At 42.2% G+C, this 14,529-nt stretch overlaps 2 protein-coding genes and 1 long non-coding RNA gene across 3 annotated transcripts; all 3 read right to left on the bottom strand.

Annotated features, from left to right (window-relative positions):
• Positions 1 to 617: 617 nt before the first annotated feature.
• LOC135135275 (uncharacterized) lies at positions 618 to 3,949 on the bottom strand. The gene is made up of 2 exons (XM_064064303.1): positions 3,485 to 3,949; positions 618 to 2,839 (listed from the first exon to the last, which is right to left on the bottom strand). Exon 2 carries the CDS (start codon positions 2,811 to 2,813, stop codon positions 1,836 to 1,838), a length of 978 nt encoding a protein of 325 aa, XP_063920373.1. The 5' UTR covers positions 2,814 to 2,839; positions 3,485 to 3,949; the 3' UTR covers positions 618 to 1,835.
• A 222-nt stretch (positions 3,950 to 4,171) lies between these two features.
• On the bottom strand, positions 4,172 to 7,503 carry LOC135135274 (uncharacterized). The gene is made up of 2 exons (XM_064064302.1): positions 7,039 to 7,503; positions 4,172 to 6,393 (listed from the first exon to the last, which is right to left on the bottom strand). The coding sequence occupies exon 2, from the start codon at positions 6,365 to 6,367 to the stop codon at positions 5,390 to 5,392; it is 978 nt and encodes a 325-aa protein (XP_063920372.1). The 5' UTR covers positions 6,368 to 6,393; positions 7,039 to 7,503; the 3' UTR covers positions 4,172 to 5,389.
• Positions 7,504 to 10,147: 2,644 nt separating this feature from the next.
• LOC135135149 (uncharacterized) lies at positions 10,148 to 11,339 on the bottom strand. The gene is made up of 2 exons (XR_010281448.1): positions 10,565 to 11,339; positions 10,148 to 10,510 (listed from the first exon to the last, which is right to left on the bottom strand). It is a non-coding gene; the product is annotated as an uncharacterized LOC135135149 (long non-coding RNA).
• Between the last annotated feature and the right edge of the window lie 3,190 nt (positions 11,340 to 14,529).

Genomic DNA, 14,529 nt, shown 5'->3' with positions numbered 1-14,529 from the left:
ATTCTATCTACACCAAAGCCTGCTCACACGCACATCTCCATTACGAACGTGCCCTGCGAAACGAGGCGGTTACGATCGCAGATCCGTAGTGGGGTCCCGGCTATCACGAAACCGGCAGCGTTAAAAACCCGCGACCGCCCCCTGAAGCTATACAAAACCCGCGGACTTGTGCAGGTGACGCGATTAATCCCGTCAGTTTGAGAAGAAGTCGCGCGCCCCACGTACACTACGAGTTATGTGTTATTTACCTTCAATTTCATTTAAATGTTCAAACTCTATGACTCTAACATTAAATGACAACCGAACAAGCGTTAAAGTTTCAACAAAGAGCAATAAACCACATTTAAATTCGCCACACACTCTTACGAACATTCAACAACAAATAATTCTTAATTGAGATCAAATTTGGACATCCGATAATTTATATGAGAGAAACATTCATCAACAAACCATTTACATGATCAAAACTTAGCAAAGATTTATAAAACAAAGATCTGGTGTGAAATAAGCTTGTACAAATTAAATATCATGTTAGGTCAAAATTGCAGAGCATGGAAATTTACGTTCAATTCAAATTATACAACAAGGAAAATTACTGAAACTGAAATTGTGAGACAAAGACAAATTGCATGAGGTGAAAGATTGTAAAGTTAACAGATTTACATGTGATTAATATTAATTCGTGTCCAGTCAAGTTATTGGTTAAAATTCAAACGTGAAATTATTTAGCTGCATTGTGGGCCATTATTACACATACATTTCCCCCAAACAAAACACATAAACAAACATGGCAGACAATCTGCAGTTGCAAAATGGCGTTGGACGAATTCGTCATTCCAAATAATAGGCGTCGAAAATATGCGATGCAAAAATACGATGAATCCTGTGGCGTTGTATAAACGATGTGCTAAATCCAAAGAATAAAGGCACGTCCCCCCATGACCCACAATGTTGTTATTTTGTTCAATAGATTCAGTTAAAACATGTGCTCGATTAAAAGAAAGAAAATGGACGCTTCAAAATGGCTGCTGCCTGAACAAAGAACGGTGAAAATAACAATTCGTTTGCTGCCATCCAAAATACAGATTTCACAAATATAGCTAAATAAAGCATGGCCCGAACTAGAAATCACTTCCTGTAAAGCCCTACTGCGATGGATTTTAAATGAAAGATAAAAAAACGAGATTAGTGAAAAAAAGGCGCACGCGTCGAAGTGTCACGAGGTCAGAAGCACCGTCGGGGCTTGAATCTCGCGGCGAAACAGGTCCCAGTCGAAAACGTGTTCAAAACATACCTCTCCAAAGATGCGAAGATTTCGACACGGCTTACCGCCAACAGGAACACAAAAACCTCGTCGTAAGAACGATGAGAAATCAGGAACACCCAATGGCTCAACGGGGCTACTAGGTTTTCCAACGGAACTGGATCAACACTGGAAAAACAAAACACAACAGCAAAAGGCACAGAATAATTCACAATTAAAAATACAACCTGTTGCTCGAAGCGCTCGAAAAGAAGTCGACCGTTTGTTCCAAGCGGTCAAAGCGAAGTGACCGTTTTCAAGACAATATCACCCTCGCTTTGCGCATCTCTGTTTCTTTGGGGTGGTTGGTTGCCAACCTCTCCTTCTTCTCACTAACCGTTTCTTGTGCGCGCGGAATTCGTTTGAAATTTAAAAATTCGAATTGGATCCTTACAGTCGTCCCCCAGCGTTTTCGGAGCGAAGCTACGCGTAGCGACTGGAAACGCTAACCTAAAGGAAGGCCAATCGAATTTTTATCTTCTTTCTTCTAGACACGTCCCCCCGATTCCAAGTGTACCAAGACACGTTTGCCTCACCAACGTGTCCTCCGGGCGTTTCCCGAAGTGTTGGGCGGAGGAAGCGAAAAGGGGTTAAAGGGTGCCTGAGCAGGCAACGCGGGGACGGGAGCATGTGACCTGGAATCGTCACGACGCCTGCGTGGTGGTGATCGGCGCTCACGCCTTCGATGGGGCGAACCCCTGTCAGAGTCCCTGCGTTCTCGACCGGACCCACGTCCAAGGAGGAACTCCTGAGCCCTGGCAAAACTCCTTTCCCTCGGTGGAATGGTGCTCCATGCGCTCCAGACGTCGTCCGGGAACACCCTCATGACGCTGTCTATGGTGTCGAGCTCGCTGTCTGGTAACATCAGCGACTTCAGGAGCCCGTACTTGTTGATGAAATAGTCCACCATGAGTCCGTCTCGGTGGGGGTCAAAACGTCCTCGCCGGACCTCCTCAGCCACGGCCCTGCGTTGGTGTGCAGGCCAATACAACTCCACGAAGTCGTGACGGAAGTCTTCGTAGGTGCTCCAGCTGTCTTGGCTGGCCGTCGCCCATGTCATCGCGTCTCCCTTGAGGCACTTCAACACCTCTCCCAGCTTGCTGGAGGAGGGCGTGTGCGTCTCGGCGCAGTAATCCTCGAATTCCCGCAAGAACTCCAGCGTCTTCTTTCGCGTGCCTGAAAAAGAAGGGCGGGGCAAAGATGTCGTCGCCAATCGTCGCTCGAGGTCCAAAGCGTATCGCCTCCAGCCCCTGTCGTGGGACCTGGATCGGCTTCGCTCGTAGGACCGGTGGCGTCGTTCTTCTGGGGTCCTCTCGCGTCGCTCTCGGCGTCTGCCGCGTTCCTGGCTAGGGCTCCTCGAACGTCCTTCGGAGGAACGTTCCGGTTCCCTGCTAGGGCTTCTTCGGCTACCCTTGGAGGTCGTGGCTTGCGTGTGATCTGTCCACACGTCCGTGATCCGGAAGTCGGGGTCGTCACGGTTATCGCTGCTGCGTTCCCGTCTTTCGGCCATTTCTTCAGCTGGTCACTTTGCCTGTTCTAAATCAAAACACATGAGTATTTATGCAACATTAAATGCGCTCCTCTAACACAGTATGCAACATTGTATGCTGGTCACGCGGCAACAAATTCTGTGATAACCCAAACTTCCCGCCTTAAAATTTGACCTTGAAACAGTTTGAAAGGCCCGCGAAAAATTCAAAAATTCAAAGTTTGGCCTTGGCTGTGATCGTCTAACTAATGAGAACCTACGTTGTGTGTTTTTTTTTTTTTGGTTTTGAAAAGTGGCGGGAAGACGTTCTTTCATACAAGTGCATACACTGTCGAGAGCGCAAGAAATAATAGACAAAATTAGGAGCCTTCCTAAGGAGGAAAAAGAAACGAAGAACGACAGACGCTCGAATTGCCCTTCTGGCGAGTCCGCAGGGCCAAGGCATCATCGGTCTTCATTCCCCAAAACCCCCTGGGGTTTTATTCACCGACATATTACATGTCAGACACCTTAAGATATGTGAAAGAAAAACACTCGCGAATTGACAGACATACACATATGAAAACCGAACAAATACAAAACCCTACACATATGTAAATTGGATGGCAGAACCCGAATCATTATGAGAGTGTGGCGATCGAACAAACATAGAACAAAATATATCAATTTCATTTACGAGCACAGCAAAATACCCAGAGGGGGCGTTGTAGCACAAGTGGAGGTTGGGACTCCTGATCGTCACTGTTCTCCCTCACGACGGTGATTCTATCTACACCAAAGCCTGCTCACACGCACATCTCCATTACGAACGTGCCCTGCGAAACGAGGCGGTTACGATCGCAGATCCGTAGTGGGGTCCCGGCTATCACGAAACCGGCAGCGTTAAAAACCCGCGACCGCCCCCTGAAGCTATACAAAACCCGCGGACTTGTGCAGGTGACGCGATTAATCCCGTCAGTTTGAGAAGAAGTCGCGCGCCCCACGTACACTACGAGTTATGTGTTATTTACCTTCAATTTCATTTAAATGTTCAAACTCTATGACTCTAACATTAAATGACAACCGAACAAGCGTTAAAGTTTCAACAAAGAGCAATAAACCACATTTAAATTCGCCACACACTCTTACGAACATTCAACAACAAATAATTCTTAATTGAGATCAAATTTGGACATCCGATAATTTATATGAGAGAAACATTCATCAACAAACCATTTACATGATCAAAACTTAGCAAAGATTTATAAAACAAAGATCTGGTGTGAAATAAGCTTGTACAAATTAAATATCATGTTAGGTCAAAATTGCAGAGCATGGAAATTTACGTTCAATTCAAATTATACAACAAGGAAAATTACTGAAACTGAAATTGTGAGACAAAGACAAATTGCATGAGGTGAAAGATTGTAAAGTTAACAGATTTACATGTGATTAATATTAATTCGTGTCCAGTCAAGTTATTGGTTAAAATTCAAACGTGAAATTATTTAGCTGCATTGTGGGCCATTATTACACATACATTTCCCCCAAACAAAACACATAAACAAACATGGCAGACAATCTGCAGTTGCAAAATGGCGTTGGACGAATTCGTCATTCCAAATAATAGGCGTCGAAAATATGCGATGCAAAAATACGATGAATCCTGTGGCGTTGTATAAACGATGTGCTAAATCCAAAGAATAAAGGCACGTCCCCCCATGACCCACAATGTTGTTATTTTGTTCAATAGATTCAGTTAAAACATGTGCTCGATTAAAAGAAAGAAAATGGACGCTTCAAAATGGCTGCTGCCTGAACAAAGAACGGTGAAAATAACAATTCGTTTGCTGCCATCCAAAATACAGATTTCACAAATATAGCTAAATAAAGCATGGCCCGAACTAGAAATCACTTCCTGTAAAGCCCTACTGCGATGGATTTTAAATGAAAGATAAAAAAACGAGATTAGTGAAAAAAAGGCGCACGCGTCGAAGTGTCACGAGGTCAGAAGCACCGTCGGGGCTTGAATCTCGCGGCGAAACAGGTCCCAGTCGAAAACGTGTTCAAAACATACCTCTCCAAAGATGCGAAGATTTCGACACGGCTTACCGCCAACAGGAACACAAAAACCTCGTCGTAAGAACGATGAGAAATCAGGAACACCCAATGGCTCAACGGGGCTACTAGGTTTTCCAACGGAACTGGATCAACACTGGAAAAACAAAACACAACAGCAAAAGGCACAGAATAATTCACAATTAAAAATACAACCTGTTGCTCGAAGCGCTCGAAAAGAAGTCGACCGTTTGTTCCAAGCGGTCAAAGCGAAGTGACCGTTTTCAAGACAATATCACCCTCGCTTTGCGCATCTCTGTTTCTTTGGGGTGGTTGGTTGCCAACCTCTCCTTCTTCTCACTAACCGTTTCTTGTGCGCGCGGAATTCGTTTGAAATTTAAAAATTCGAATTGGATCCTTACAGTCGTCCCCCAGCGTTTTCGGAGCGAAGCTACGCGTAGCGACTGGAAACGCTAACCTAAAGGAAGGCCAATCGAATTTTTATCTTCTTTCTTCTAGACACGTCCCCCCGATTCCAAGTGTACCAAGACACGTTTGCCTCACCAACGTGTCCTCCGGGCGTTTCCCGAAGTGTTGGGCGGAGGAAGCGAAAAGGGGTTAAAGGGTGCCTGAGCAGGCAACGCGGGGACGGGAGCATGTGACCTGGAATCGTCACGACGCCTGCGTGGTGGTGATCGGCGCTCACGCCTTCGATGGGGCGAACCCCTGTCAGAGTCCCTGCGTTCTCGACCGGACCCACGTCCAAGGAGGAACTCCTGAGCCCTGGCAAAACTCCTTTCCCTCGGTGGAATGGTGCTCCATGCGCTCCAGACGTCGTCCGGGAACACCCTCATGACGCTGTCTATGGTGTCGAGCTCGCTGTCTGGTAACATCAGCGACTTCAGGAGCCCGTACTTGTTGATGAAATAGTCCACCATGAGTCCGTCTCGGTGGGGGTCAAAACGTCCTCGCCGGACCTCCTCAGCCACGGCCCTGCGTTGGTGTGCAGGCCAATACAACTCCACGAAGTCGTGACGGAAGTCTTCGTAGGTGCTCCAGCTGTCTTGGCTGGCCGTCGCCCATGTCATCGCGTCTCCCTTGAGGCACTTCAACACCTCTCCCAGCTTGCTGGAGGAGGGCGTGTGCGTCTCGGCGCAGTAATCCTCGAATTCCCGCAAGAACTCCAGCGTCTTCTTTCGCGTGCCTGAAAAAGAAGGGCGGGGCAAAGATGTCGTCGCCAATCGTCGCTCGAGGTCCAAAGCGTATCGCCTCCAGCCCCTGTCGTGGGACCTGGATCGGCTTCGCTCGTAGGACCGGTGGCGTCGTTCTTCTGGGGTCCTCTCGCGTCGCTCTCGGCGTCTGCCGCGTTCCTGGCTAGGGCTCCTCGAACGTCCTTCGGAGGAACGTTCCGGTTCCCTGCTAGGGCTTCTTCGGCTACCCTTGGAGGTCGTGGCTTGCGTGTGATCTGTCCACACGTCCGTGATCCGGAAGTCGGGGTCGTCACGGTTATCGCTGCTGCGTTCCCGTCTTTCGGCCATTTCTTCAGCTGGTCACTTTGCCTGTTCTAAATCAAAACACATGAGTATTTATGCAACATTAAATGCGCTCCTCTAACACAGTATGCAACATTGTATGCTGGTCACGCGGCAACAAATTCTGTGATAACCCAAACTTCCCGCCTTAAAATTTGACCTTGAAACAGTTTGAAAGGCCCGCGAAAAATTCAAAAATTCAAAGTTTGGCCTTGGCTGTGATCGTCTAACTAATGAGAACCTACGTTGTGTGTTTTTTTTTTTTTGGTTTTGAAAAGTGGCGGGAAGACGTTCTTTCATACAAGTGCATACACTGTCGAGAGCGCAAGAAATAATAGACAAAATTAGGAGCCTTCCTAAGGAGGAAAAAGAAACGAAGAACGACAGACGCTCGAATTGCCCTTCTGGCGAGTCCGCAGGGCCAAGGCATCATCGGTCTTCATTCCCCAAAACCCCCTGGGGTTTTATTCACCGACATATTACATGTCAGACACCTTAAGATATGTGAAAGAAAAACACTCGCGAATTGACAGACATACACATATGAAAACCGAACAAATACAAAACCCTACACATATGTAAATTGGATGGCAGAACCCGAATCATTATGAGAGTGTGGCGATCGAACAAACATAGAACAAAATATATCAATTTCATTTACGAGCACAGCAAAATACCCAGAGGGGGCGTTGTAGCACAAGTGGAGGTTGGGACTCCTGATCGTCACTGTTCTCCCTCACGACGGTGATTCTATCTACACCAAAGCCTGCTCACACGCACATCTCCATTACGAACGTGCCCTGCGAAACGAGGCGGTTACGATCGCAGATCCGTAGTGGGGTCCCGGCTATCACGAAACCGGCAGCGTTAAAAACCCGCGACCGCCCCCTGAAGCTATACAAAACCCGCGGACTTGTGCAGGTGACGCGATTAATCCCGTCAGTTTGAGAAGAAGTCGCGCGCCCCACGTACACTACGAGTTATGTGTTATTTACCTTCAATTTCATTTAAATGTTCAAACTCTATGACTCTAACATTAAATGACAACCGAACAAGCGTTAAAGTTTCAACAAAGAGCAATAAACCACATTTAAATTCGCCACACACTCTTACGAACATTCAACAACAAATAATTCTTAATTGAGATCAAATTTGGACATCCGATAATTTATATGAGAGAAACATTCATCAACAAACCATTTACATGATCAAAACTTAGCAAAGATTTATAAAACAAAGATCTGGTGTGAAATAAGCTTGTACAAATTAAATATCATGTTAGGTCAAAATTGCAGAGCATGGAAATTTACGTTCAATTCAAATTATACAACAAGGAAAATTACTGAAACTGAAATTGTGAGACAAAGACAAATTGCATGAGGTGAAAGATTGTAAAGTTAACAGATTTACATGTGATTAATATTAATTCGTGTCCAGTCAAGTTATTGGTTAAAATTCAAACGTGAAATTATTTAGCTGCATTGTGGGCCATTATTACACATACATTTCCCCCAAACAAAACACATAAACAAACATGGCAGACAATCTGCAGTTGCAAAATGGCGTTGGACGAATTCGTCATTCCAAATAATAGGCGTCGAAAATATGCGATGCAAAAATACGATGAATCCTGTGGCGTTGTATAAACGATGTGCTAAATCCAAAGAATAAAGGCACGTCCCCCCATGACCCACAATGTTGTTATTTTGTTCAATAGATTCAGTTAAAACATGTGCTCGATTAAAAGAAAGAAAATGGACGCTTCAAAATGGCTGCTGCCTGAACAAAGAACGGTGAAAATAACAATTCGTTTGCTGCCATCCAAAATACAGATTTCACAAATATAGCTAAATAAAGCATGGCCCGAACTAGAAATCACTTCCTGTAAAGCCCTACTGCGATGGATTTTAAATGAAAGATAAAAAAACGAGATTAGTGAAAAAAAGGCGCACGCGTCGAAGTGTCACGAGGTCAGAAGCACCGTCGGGGCTTGAATCTCGCGGCGAAACAGGTCCCAGTCGAAAACGTGTTCAAAACATACCTCTCCAAAGATGCGAAGATTTCGACACGGCTTACCGCCAACAGGAACACAAAAACCTCGTCGTAAGAACGATGAGAAATCAGGAACACCCAATGGCTCAACGGGGCTACTAGGTTTTCCAACGGAACTGGATCAACACTGGAAAAACAAAACACAACAGCAAAAGGCACAGAATAATTCACAATTAAAAATACAACCTGTTGCTCGAAGCGCTCGAAAAGAAGTCGACCGTTTGTTCCAAGCGGTCAAAGCGAAGTGACCGTTTTCAAGACAATATCACCCTCGCTTTGCGCATCTCTGTTTCTTTGGGGTGGTTGGTTGCCAACCTCTCCTTCTTCTCACTAACCGTTTCTTGTGCGCGCGGAATTCGTTTGAAATTTAAAAATTCGAATTGGATCCTTACAATATTAATAATCAAATTAATTAAATTAATGTGATTAATGCAAATTACTTGGTCTTACTAGTTAATAATGATAGAAGTATTACCCGAATACCGGTCATTTCCGGATCAGTGGTAGGTCCTAATAATAATAATAATAATATTAATAATAACACCCATAACACATTTAATCAACAATGTTTTTACAAGTCAAAATTTTGTTTAAACTAGCACTTTCTTGGAGGGATTCGGGAATAGTTGTTGTGTTCCTTTCCAAAGGTTTTAGGCCCATGAAATGTTTAATGTGTACTTTGGAACTTTCATGTAACTTTGCACTTCGGATGAAATTATTTAAATAGTTATATCCCGGGACGTCGTACAAATATTACGGCAGAGCCATTTATATGTTTCGTACCAAATTGACTTGGAGTACTGACGATTCTGTCGCTTATCAATGGAAGTTTTTTTTGCCGACGTTCTAGCTCGGTTCGCCGTGAAAACGGCGTTTCAAGAAGGAACATGACGAAATGGTATTCGGGATTCATTTTTCACTCACCTGTACCTATGAAAGAGACAAAAACACGAAACATCAACACGTGGGCTTTTACTCACGTTCATGCTAATTACCCACGCACCCCGCAGCCTTTCCGTTCTGTAAAATAAATGGGAAAATGGTTTAATGAGTATGCCGAAAATGACCGAGAAGCACCAAAGATATCGCCTCAGTTCCGAGCGAACGTATGTATAGGAGTATAGGAGCTGAGCCATGGAAATCCGTGTCTGTGATTGGGCTTCGTTGGTTCAAGTGAACCGACGTTCTGGCCGCTTCAGTTAAAGAACTAAGGGCATAAATCGTACGGTATTTAACCGAAAATGTCAGCAGAAAGCGTAAAAAATAAAAAATCATCTACAAATTTGCCATTTCAACATATTTTTGTAACTAAAAATGTATTGAAAGCTCTTTTTTAATTACAAATTAAGTCAATCTGTTCCTAAGACCACAGTAGATCAGTAACGAAACTTCAGCAATATTTGCGGAACGGGTGTGACCTTGGGAGCCCGTTCCCGGGAAACACGAAGATTCAAATATTTCGTAGCATTCGTATGTGATTCATATAATACTAATAATAATTGTACACAAAAATAAAAATGGTTGGCATGTATTAGTGACATTGGTCATTTTTTTCTTTGTTATAAATTATTAATATATTCAAGCAAAACATTTTTATTCAATTTTGACGTTTTAAACTGCGTTTATTAAAGCCTTAACAAGTCTGACAAATAAGTTGTTATCCACAAGTGAATTGCAAAATTTTTAATTCACTCTTAATATTTTTAAATCACTCACAAAAAAATAAAAAACAACTTCAGGAACATAAACATTTTGCTTATTATTTTTAATAGTTTTCACAGAATACAATTTGTTTACAATTTTCACTAAAAGGTTGCTGCAACTAAATCAGTATTGTTTGACATATTTGTTTGGCTCTGTGAGGCGTCAATTTGGGAATTGTATAAATCCCACACCAATAGAATTCCAAAGAACGTTTCGGAAACTATTTACTACAGATTATTTCGATACAAGTGCAAGAACCAACTGTGAAATACTATTTTATTTGAAATGAAAAATTTGCTAAGGTGTTCTTTTAAACAAACTTCCACAACACATCTTCCCTGTATTCCGGCCTCTTCAACAATCATTAAGTGATGTGAGTTACCGGAAACTCACCTTGAAAGAACACAACTGTTTATGGTATGTTTGTGGATACTCATTAATACGAACATTCTTACACCACCACTTCTGCGAAGTTTGTGTGAACTTTGCACATTCTTACGAAGTGGTACATCCTGTTTTAATTGTGTGACATTTTAAAGTTTTCAATGAAGATGTGACTTTTGGCGATTTAATGATGCCACCTAAACATTTTGCAGTTTATACTCCGGTAGTGGGTAATATATTTTGTGAGTTTTTCCCAATTTATGCACTGTATTCGTTAACTGGTTTGCGGCTAAAAAACGAACCATACAAAAATACCATTCCATCACCCCTGCAAAGACTTTCCTCTTGATTACCTCGTCTCAGTTTTTATTAGAGTTAGAATTTTTTACACACTAAAATTTAAAAATAAATCTTGGACCGCTCAAACACGCACACAGCGAAAATTAAACTATTTCGTTTAACCTGCAGTTTGTTGACCTCTTTAGCCTGGAATTTTCTAGTATTTTTTACATTTATCGTAAGACTGTGTCGTAAGTATCTATTACTTTGTTAAAATAAATTTTACGTTTGTTTTTAACCCCATAACCCAACATCCCGTATGATTCCGTAAATAATATGACATTTCTTGTTGACAAAACCAGACAAAACGTTCACCGAAAACCTTAAAATGAAAAAGAAACTATGTTCTTCAAGGTCGGAGCACCTTTAGTGACGCCAGTGACCTCTTTATGTCGTTCCGTAAGCTCCCCATGTATTTCTTATGGAGTCAGCTGAGACTTTCATAGCCCTGCTAAGACAGTGAGTATAGATATTAAATACATAGTCACTGCTTAAGATATATGCTGTGAGGCGCCGCCTCACTTGCCTCATCTGACGAGCCGCCACTGATGTCACATTTTAACCGAAGAGATGAAATTAAACGTATTATGCTACGCTGAAGAGGAACCAATATCCACCATAACGCAAATGAGTAACTACTTCGGTATTTCCAGATTCTCAATTCGAAAAGTTTTGAAGGAATGTCGGTTTAAACCATATAAATTTAGGAATCATCAATACCTCACTGAAGAGGATAAAATTAGGAGGACGGATTTTTGTGAATTGACGTTTAACTCACTGAACACTAATGAACAACTTTTTTCTGCTAGCGATAGCGTAAATGAATCTTATTGCTCCAGTGACACTGATATAAGCGTAAGTGAAGTAAATAGGGCAACCTCGTTGCTAGCTCCATAAGTAGGTTACTAAGGGCATAAGTGTTACTTACGCTGCCAGGATAAAAAAGTAATGAAAGTAGTAGAATGTCAGAGAAATGTCAATAATTTCATTTTACAGCAATAGTTTGTTTTATAATTATTTATTAATATTAACTGTAACACTACACTCAGTAATATTTATTAAAGGATTATTCTTTGAAGTTATTTCAAAATTAGTAACTGTTACATTTTCATCAACTGCATGAGCTTCCAACATTTTCTTATATAATTGAGGTAACAACAGAAGAACTGACACGCAGTGGCGGCTCGTCAGATGAGGCAAGTGAGGCGGCGCCTCACAGCATATACAGGGTGACTGCGAAATATATGCAAATATTTTAACCACGGCATCCCCACCCTAGTAGAGCCGAAATATCGAAAAAACAAATTAAAAATCGAATGGGGCAAAACCCCCATGAACCACCCTCGACACGAAGGCACTGAGCCACCTTGTAAACAGAGTTGGAAAAACGTTCGACTAAAAACGACCCAAACACTTTCAGTTTCAATTAAAAGTAAAACCGACTTTTTGCTGCTTATCATTCGTTCATTCATTTACTCATTCATCGTTAAAGGTCAGTGTGAAAGTTTTTTGGTAATTTTGATTCTGACGGATGTTTGGTCCTTGTCACAACGATTTTACATTCTTTATTGAAACAGAAATAAGAGCAACTTAGAATGCTACTACCTTTTTACAAGAAATGTTGAAAATGTTGTCCTTGCCTAGCAATGCAGGCGTCAGAGCATCGCAAGAGGTTTGTTGATAGGTAAAAAACACCGGAGTAGCGGCAGCCACTTTCACTTGTTGAAGCTCTTCGATAATTTCTGGACACTGTTGATTTCCACAAACCAATTGTTTCATCCAACCAATACACGTTTCTCGAAAACCGTCTCTTGAAATCGTACTTGTTGACGACTATGTGGAGTTCCATCGGTCAAAAAGTGAGTTACACAACGTGGACAATCAGCGGGCTCCAAACCGTGCACTTTGTCAACATGGTATGGATGTGACCGTGTTCTTTTAATGTAGGATGCACTTCAAGCTGCGAAAATCCAAATTCTCCTTTCTGCCCCATCACGACCACGATCGTGAATTTGGGGTTGAAGGTACCATGATCTCGGAGATGCTGTACCACCATATCGACACACTCTACATTGGAAAACTGGACCATACACTGATTTCAACGACCGCTCGATAATGACTGGCCCTTTTCGTGTTTTTCACGTTGCGATTAAAAAAGTGCCTGATTAAGTTACTTTTTTGGTTCTTACTCCGAGTCCCCTACCCATTCATTGCAGTAATTATGTAGGTCACGAAACATTACCAGCGGCGCGTATAACAATTTACATTTAATTTCAAATAATTTTTTCTAGACACTGCTACCACTTAGGACCGTGAATTTTTGCCAGTGACATAATCATATTGTGAGCTATTGCCCATTTTTTTTTTGCATGTATTTCGCAGTCAGCCTGTATAGCTTAAGAACAGATTGACTTAATTTATAATTAAAAAAGAGTTTTCAATGCATTTTTAGTTACAAAAATATGTTGAAATGGGAAATCTGTACATGATTTTTTATTTTTTACGGTTCCTGCTGACATTTTTCGTTGAATACCGTACGATCTATGCCCCTAGTTCTTTAACTGAAGCGGCCAGAACGTCGGTTCACTTGAACCAGCGAAGCCCAATCACAGACACGGATTTCCATGGCTCAGCTCCTATACTCCTATACATGCGTTCGCTCGGAACTGAGGCGATATCTTCGGTGCTTCTCGGCCAATTTCGGCGTACTTATGAAACCATTTTTCCATTTATTTTACAGAACGGTAGGGTTGCGGGGTGCGTGGGTAATTAGCATGAACGTGAATAAAAACCCACGTGTTGGTGTTTTGTGTTATTGTCTCTTTCATAGGTACAGGTGAGTGAAAAATGAATCCCGAGTACGATATCGTCATGTTGCTTCTTGAAACGCCGTTTTCACGGCGAACCGAGCTAGAACGTCGGCAAATTTTGCTAAATATCGAGCAGTCAAAACCGTTAATTCATTTAACTTCCATTGATAAGCGACAGAATCGTCAGTACTCCAAGTTTTTTAAATCAACTTGGTACCTACGAAACATATAAATGGCTCTGCCGTAATATTTACACAACATCCCGCATCCCGGGATATAACGATTTAAAGAATTTCATCCGAAGTGCAAAATTACATGAAAGTTCCAAAGTACACATTAAAAATTTCATGGGCTTAAAACGTTTAGAAAAGAACACAACAACTATTCCCGAATCCCTCCAAGAAAGTGCTACTTTCAACAAAATTTTGACTTGTGAAAACATTGTTGATTCAATGTGTTATGGGTGGTGTTATTATTATTATTATTATTGGGACCTACCACTGACCCGGGAATGACCGGTATTCAGGCAAGACTTCTATTATTACTAACTAGTATGACCAAGTAATATTACTATTATTGTCAAACTTCTATCATCGCCTCACCACATCAGATAGTCACGAGCCGCCACTGCTGACACGACGTTAATTTCAGCATTGAATATTCACACCATGATACAAGAAAACAACGTTTCTTGTATCATGATTCACACCATAAACTGCTAGGAGACTTGCGGGCTTCGAATCTTTCCTTAAAATAACCAAGCATTACGGTTTCATTAACATCTTGAATGTTTCGTGATGTATACCAAATTGAAAATGCGTTGTAAGTTTCATTATAACGGAATTTCGGTTTTTCAGGTAACAGACATGCGCAAGCAAT

Source organism: Zophobas morio, unplaced genomic scaffold (genome assembly GCF_036711695.1).
Source record: "Zophobas morio isolate AGI-343-1 ecotype UQ-CSIRO unplaced genomic scaffold, CSIRO_AGI_Zmor_V1 ptg000024l, whole genome shotgun sequence".
Taxonomy (NCBI): Eukaryota; Metazoa; Arthropoda; class Insecta; order Coleoptera; family Tenebrionidae; genus Zophobas; species Zophobas morio.
This window is presented reverse-complemented; position numbering and strand designations above follow the sequence as displayed.

Coding starts and splice junctions, on each gene's coding strand:
- LOC135135275 (XM_064064303.1), bottom strand. CDS start 2,813: ATGGCCGAAAGACGGGAACGCAGCAGCGATAACCGTGACGACCCCGAC.
- LOC135135274 (XM_064064302.1), bottom strand. CDS start 6,367: ATGGCCGAAAGACGGGAACGCAGCAGCGATAACCGTGACGACCCCGAC.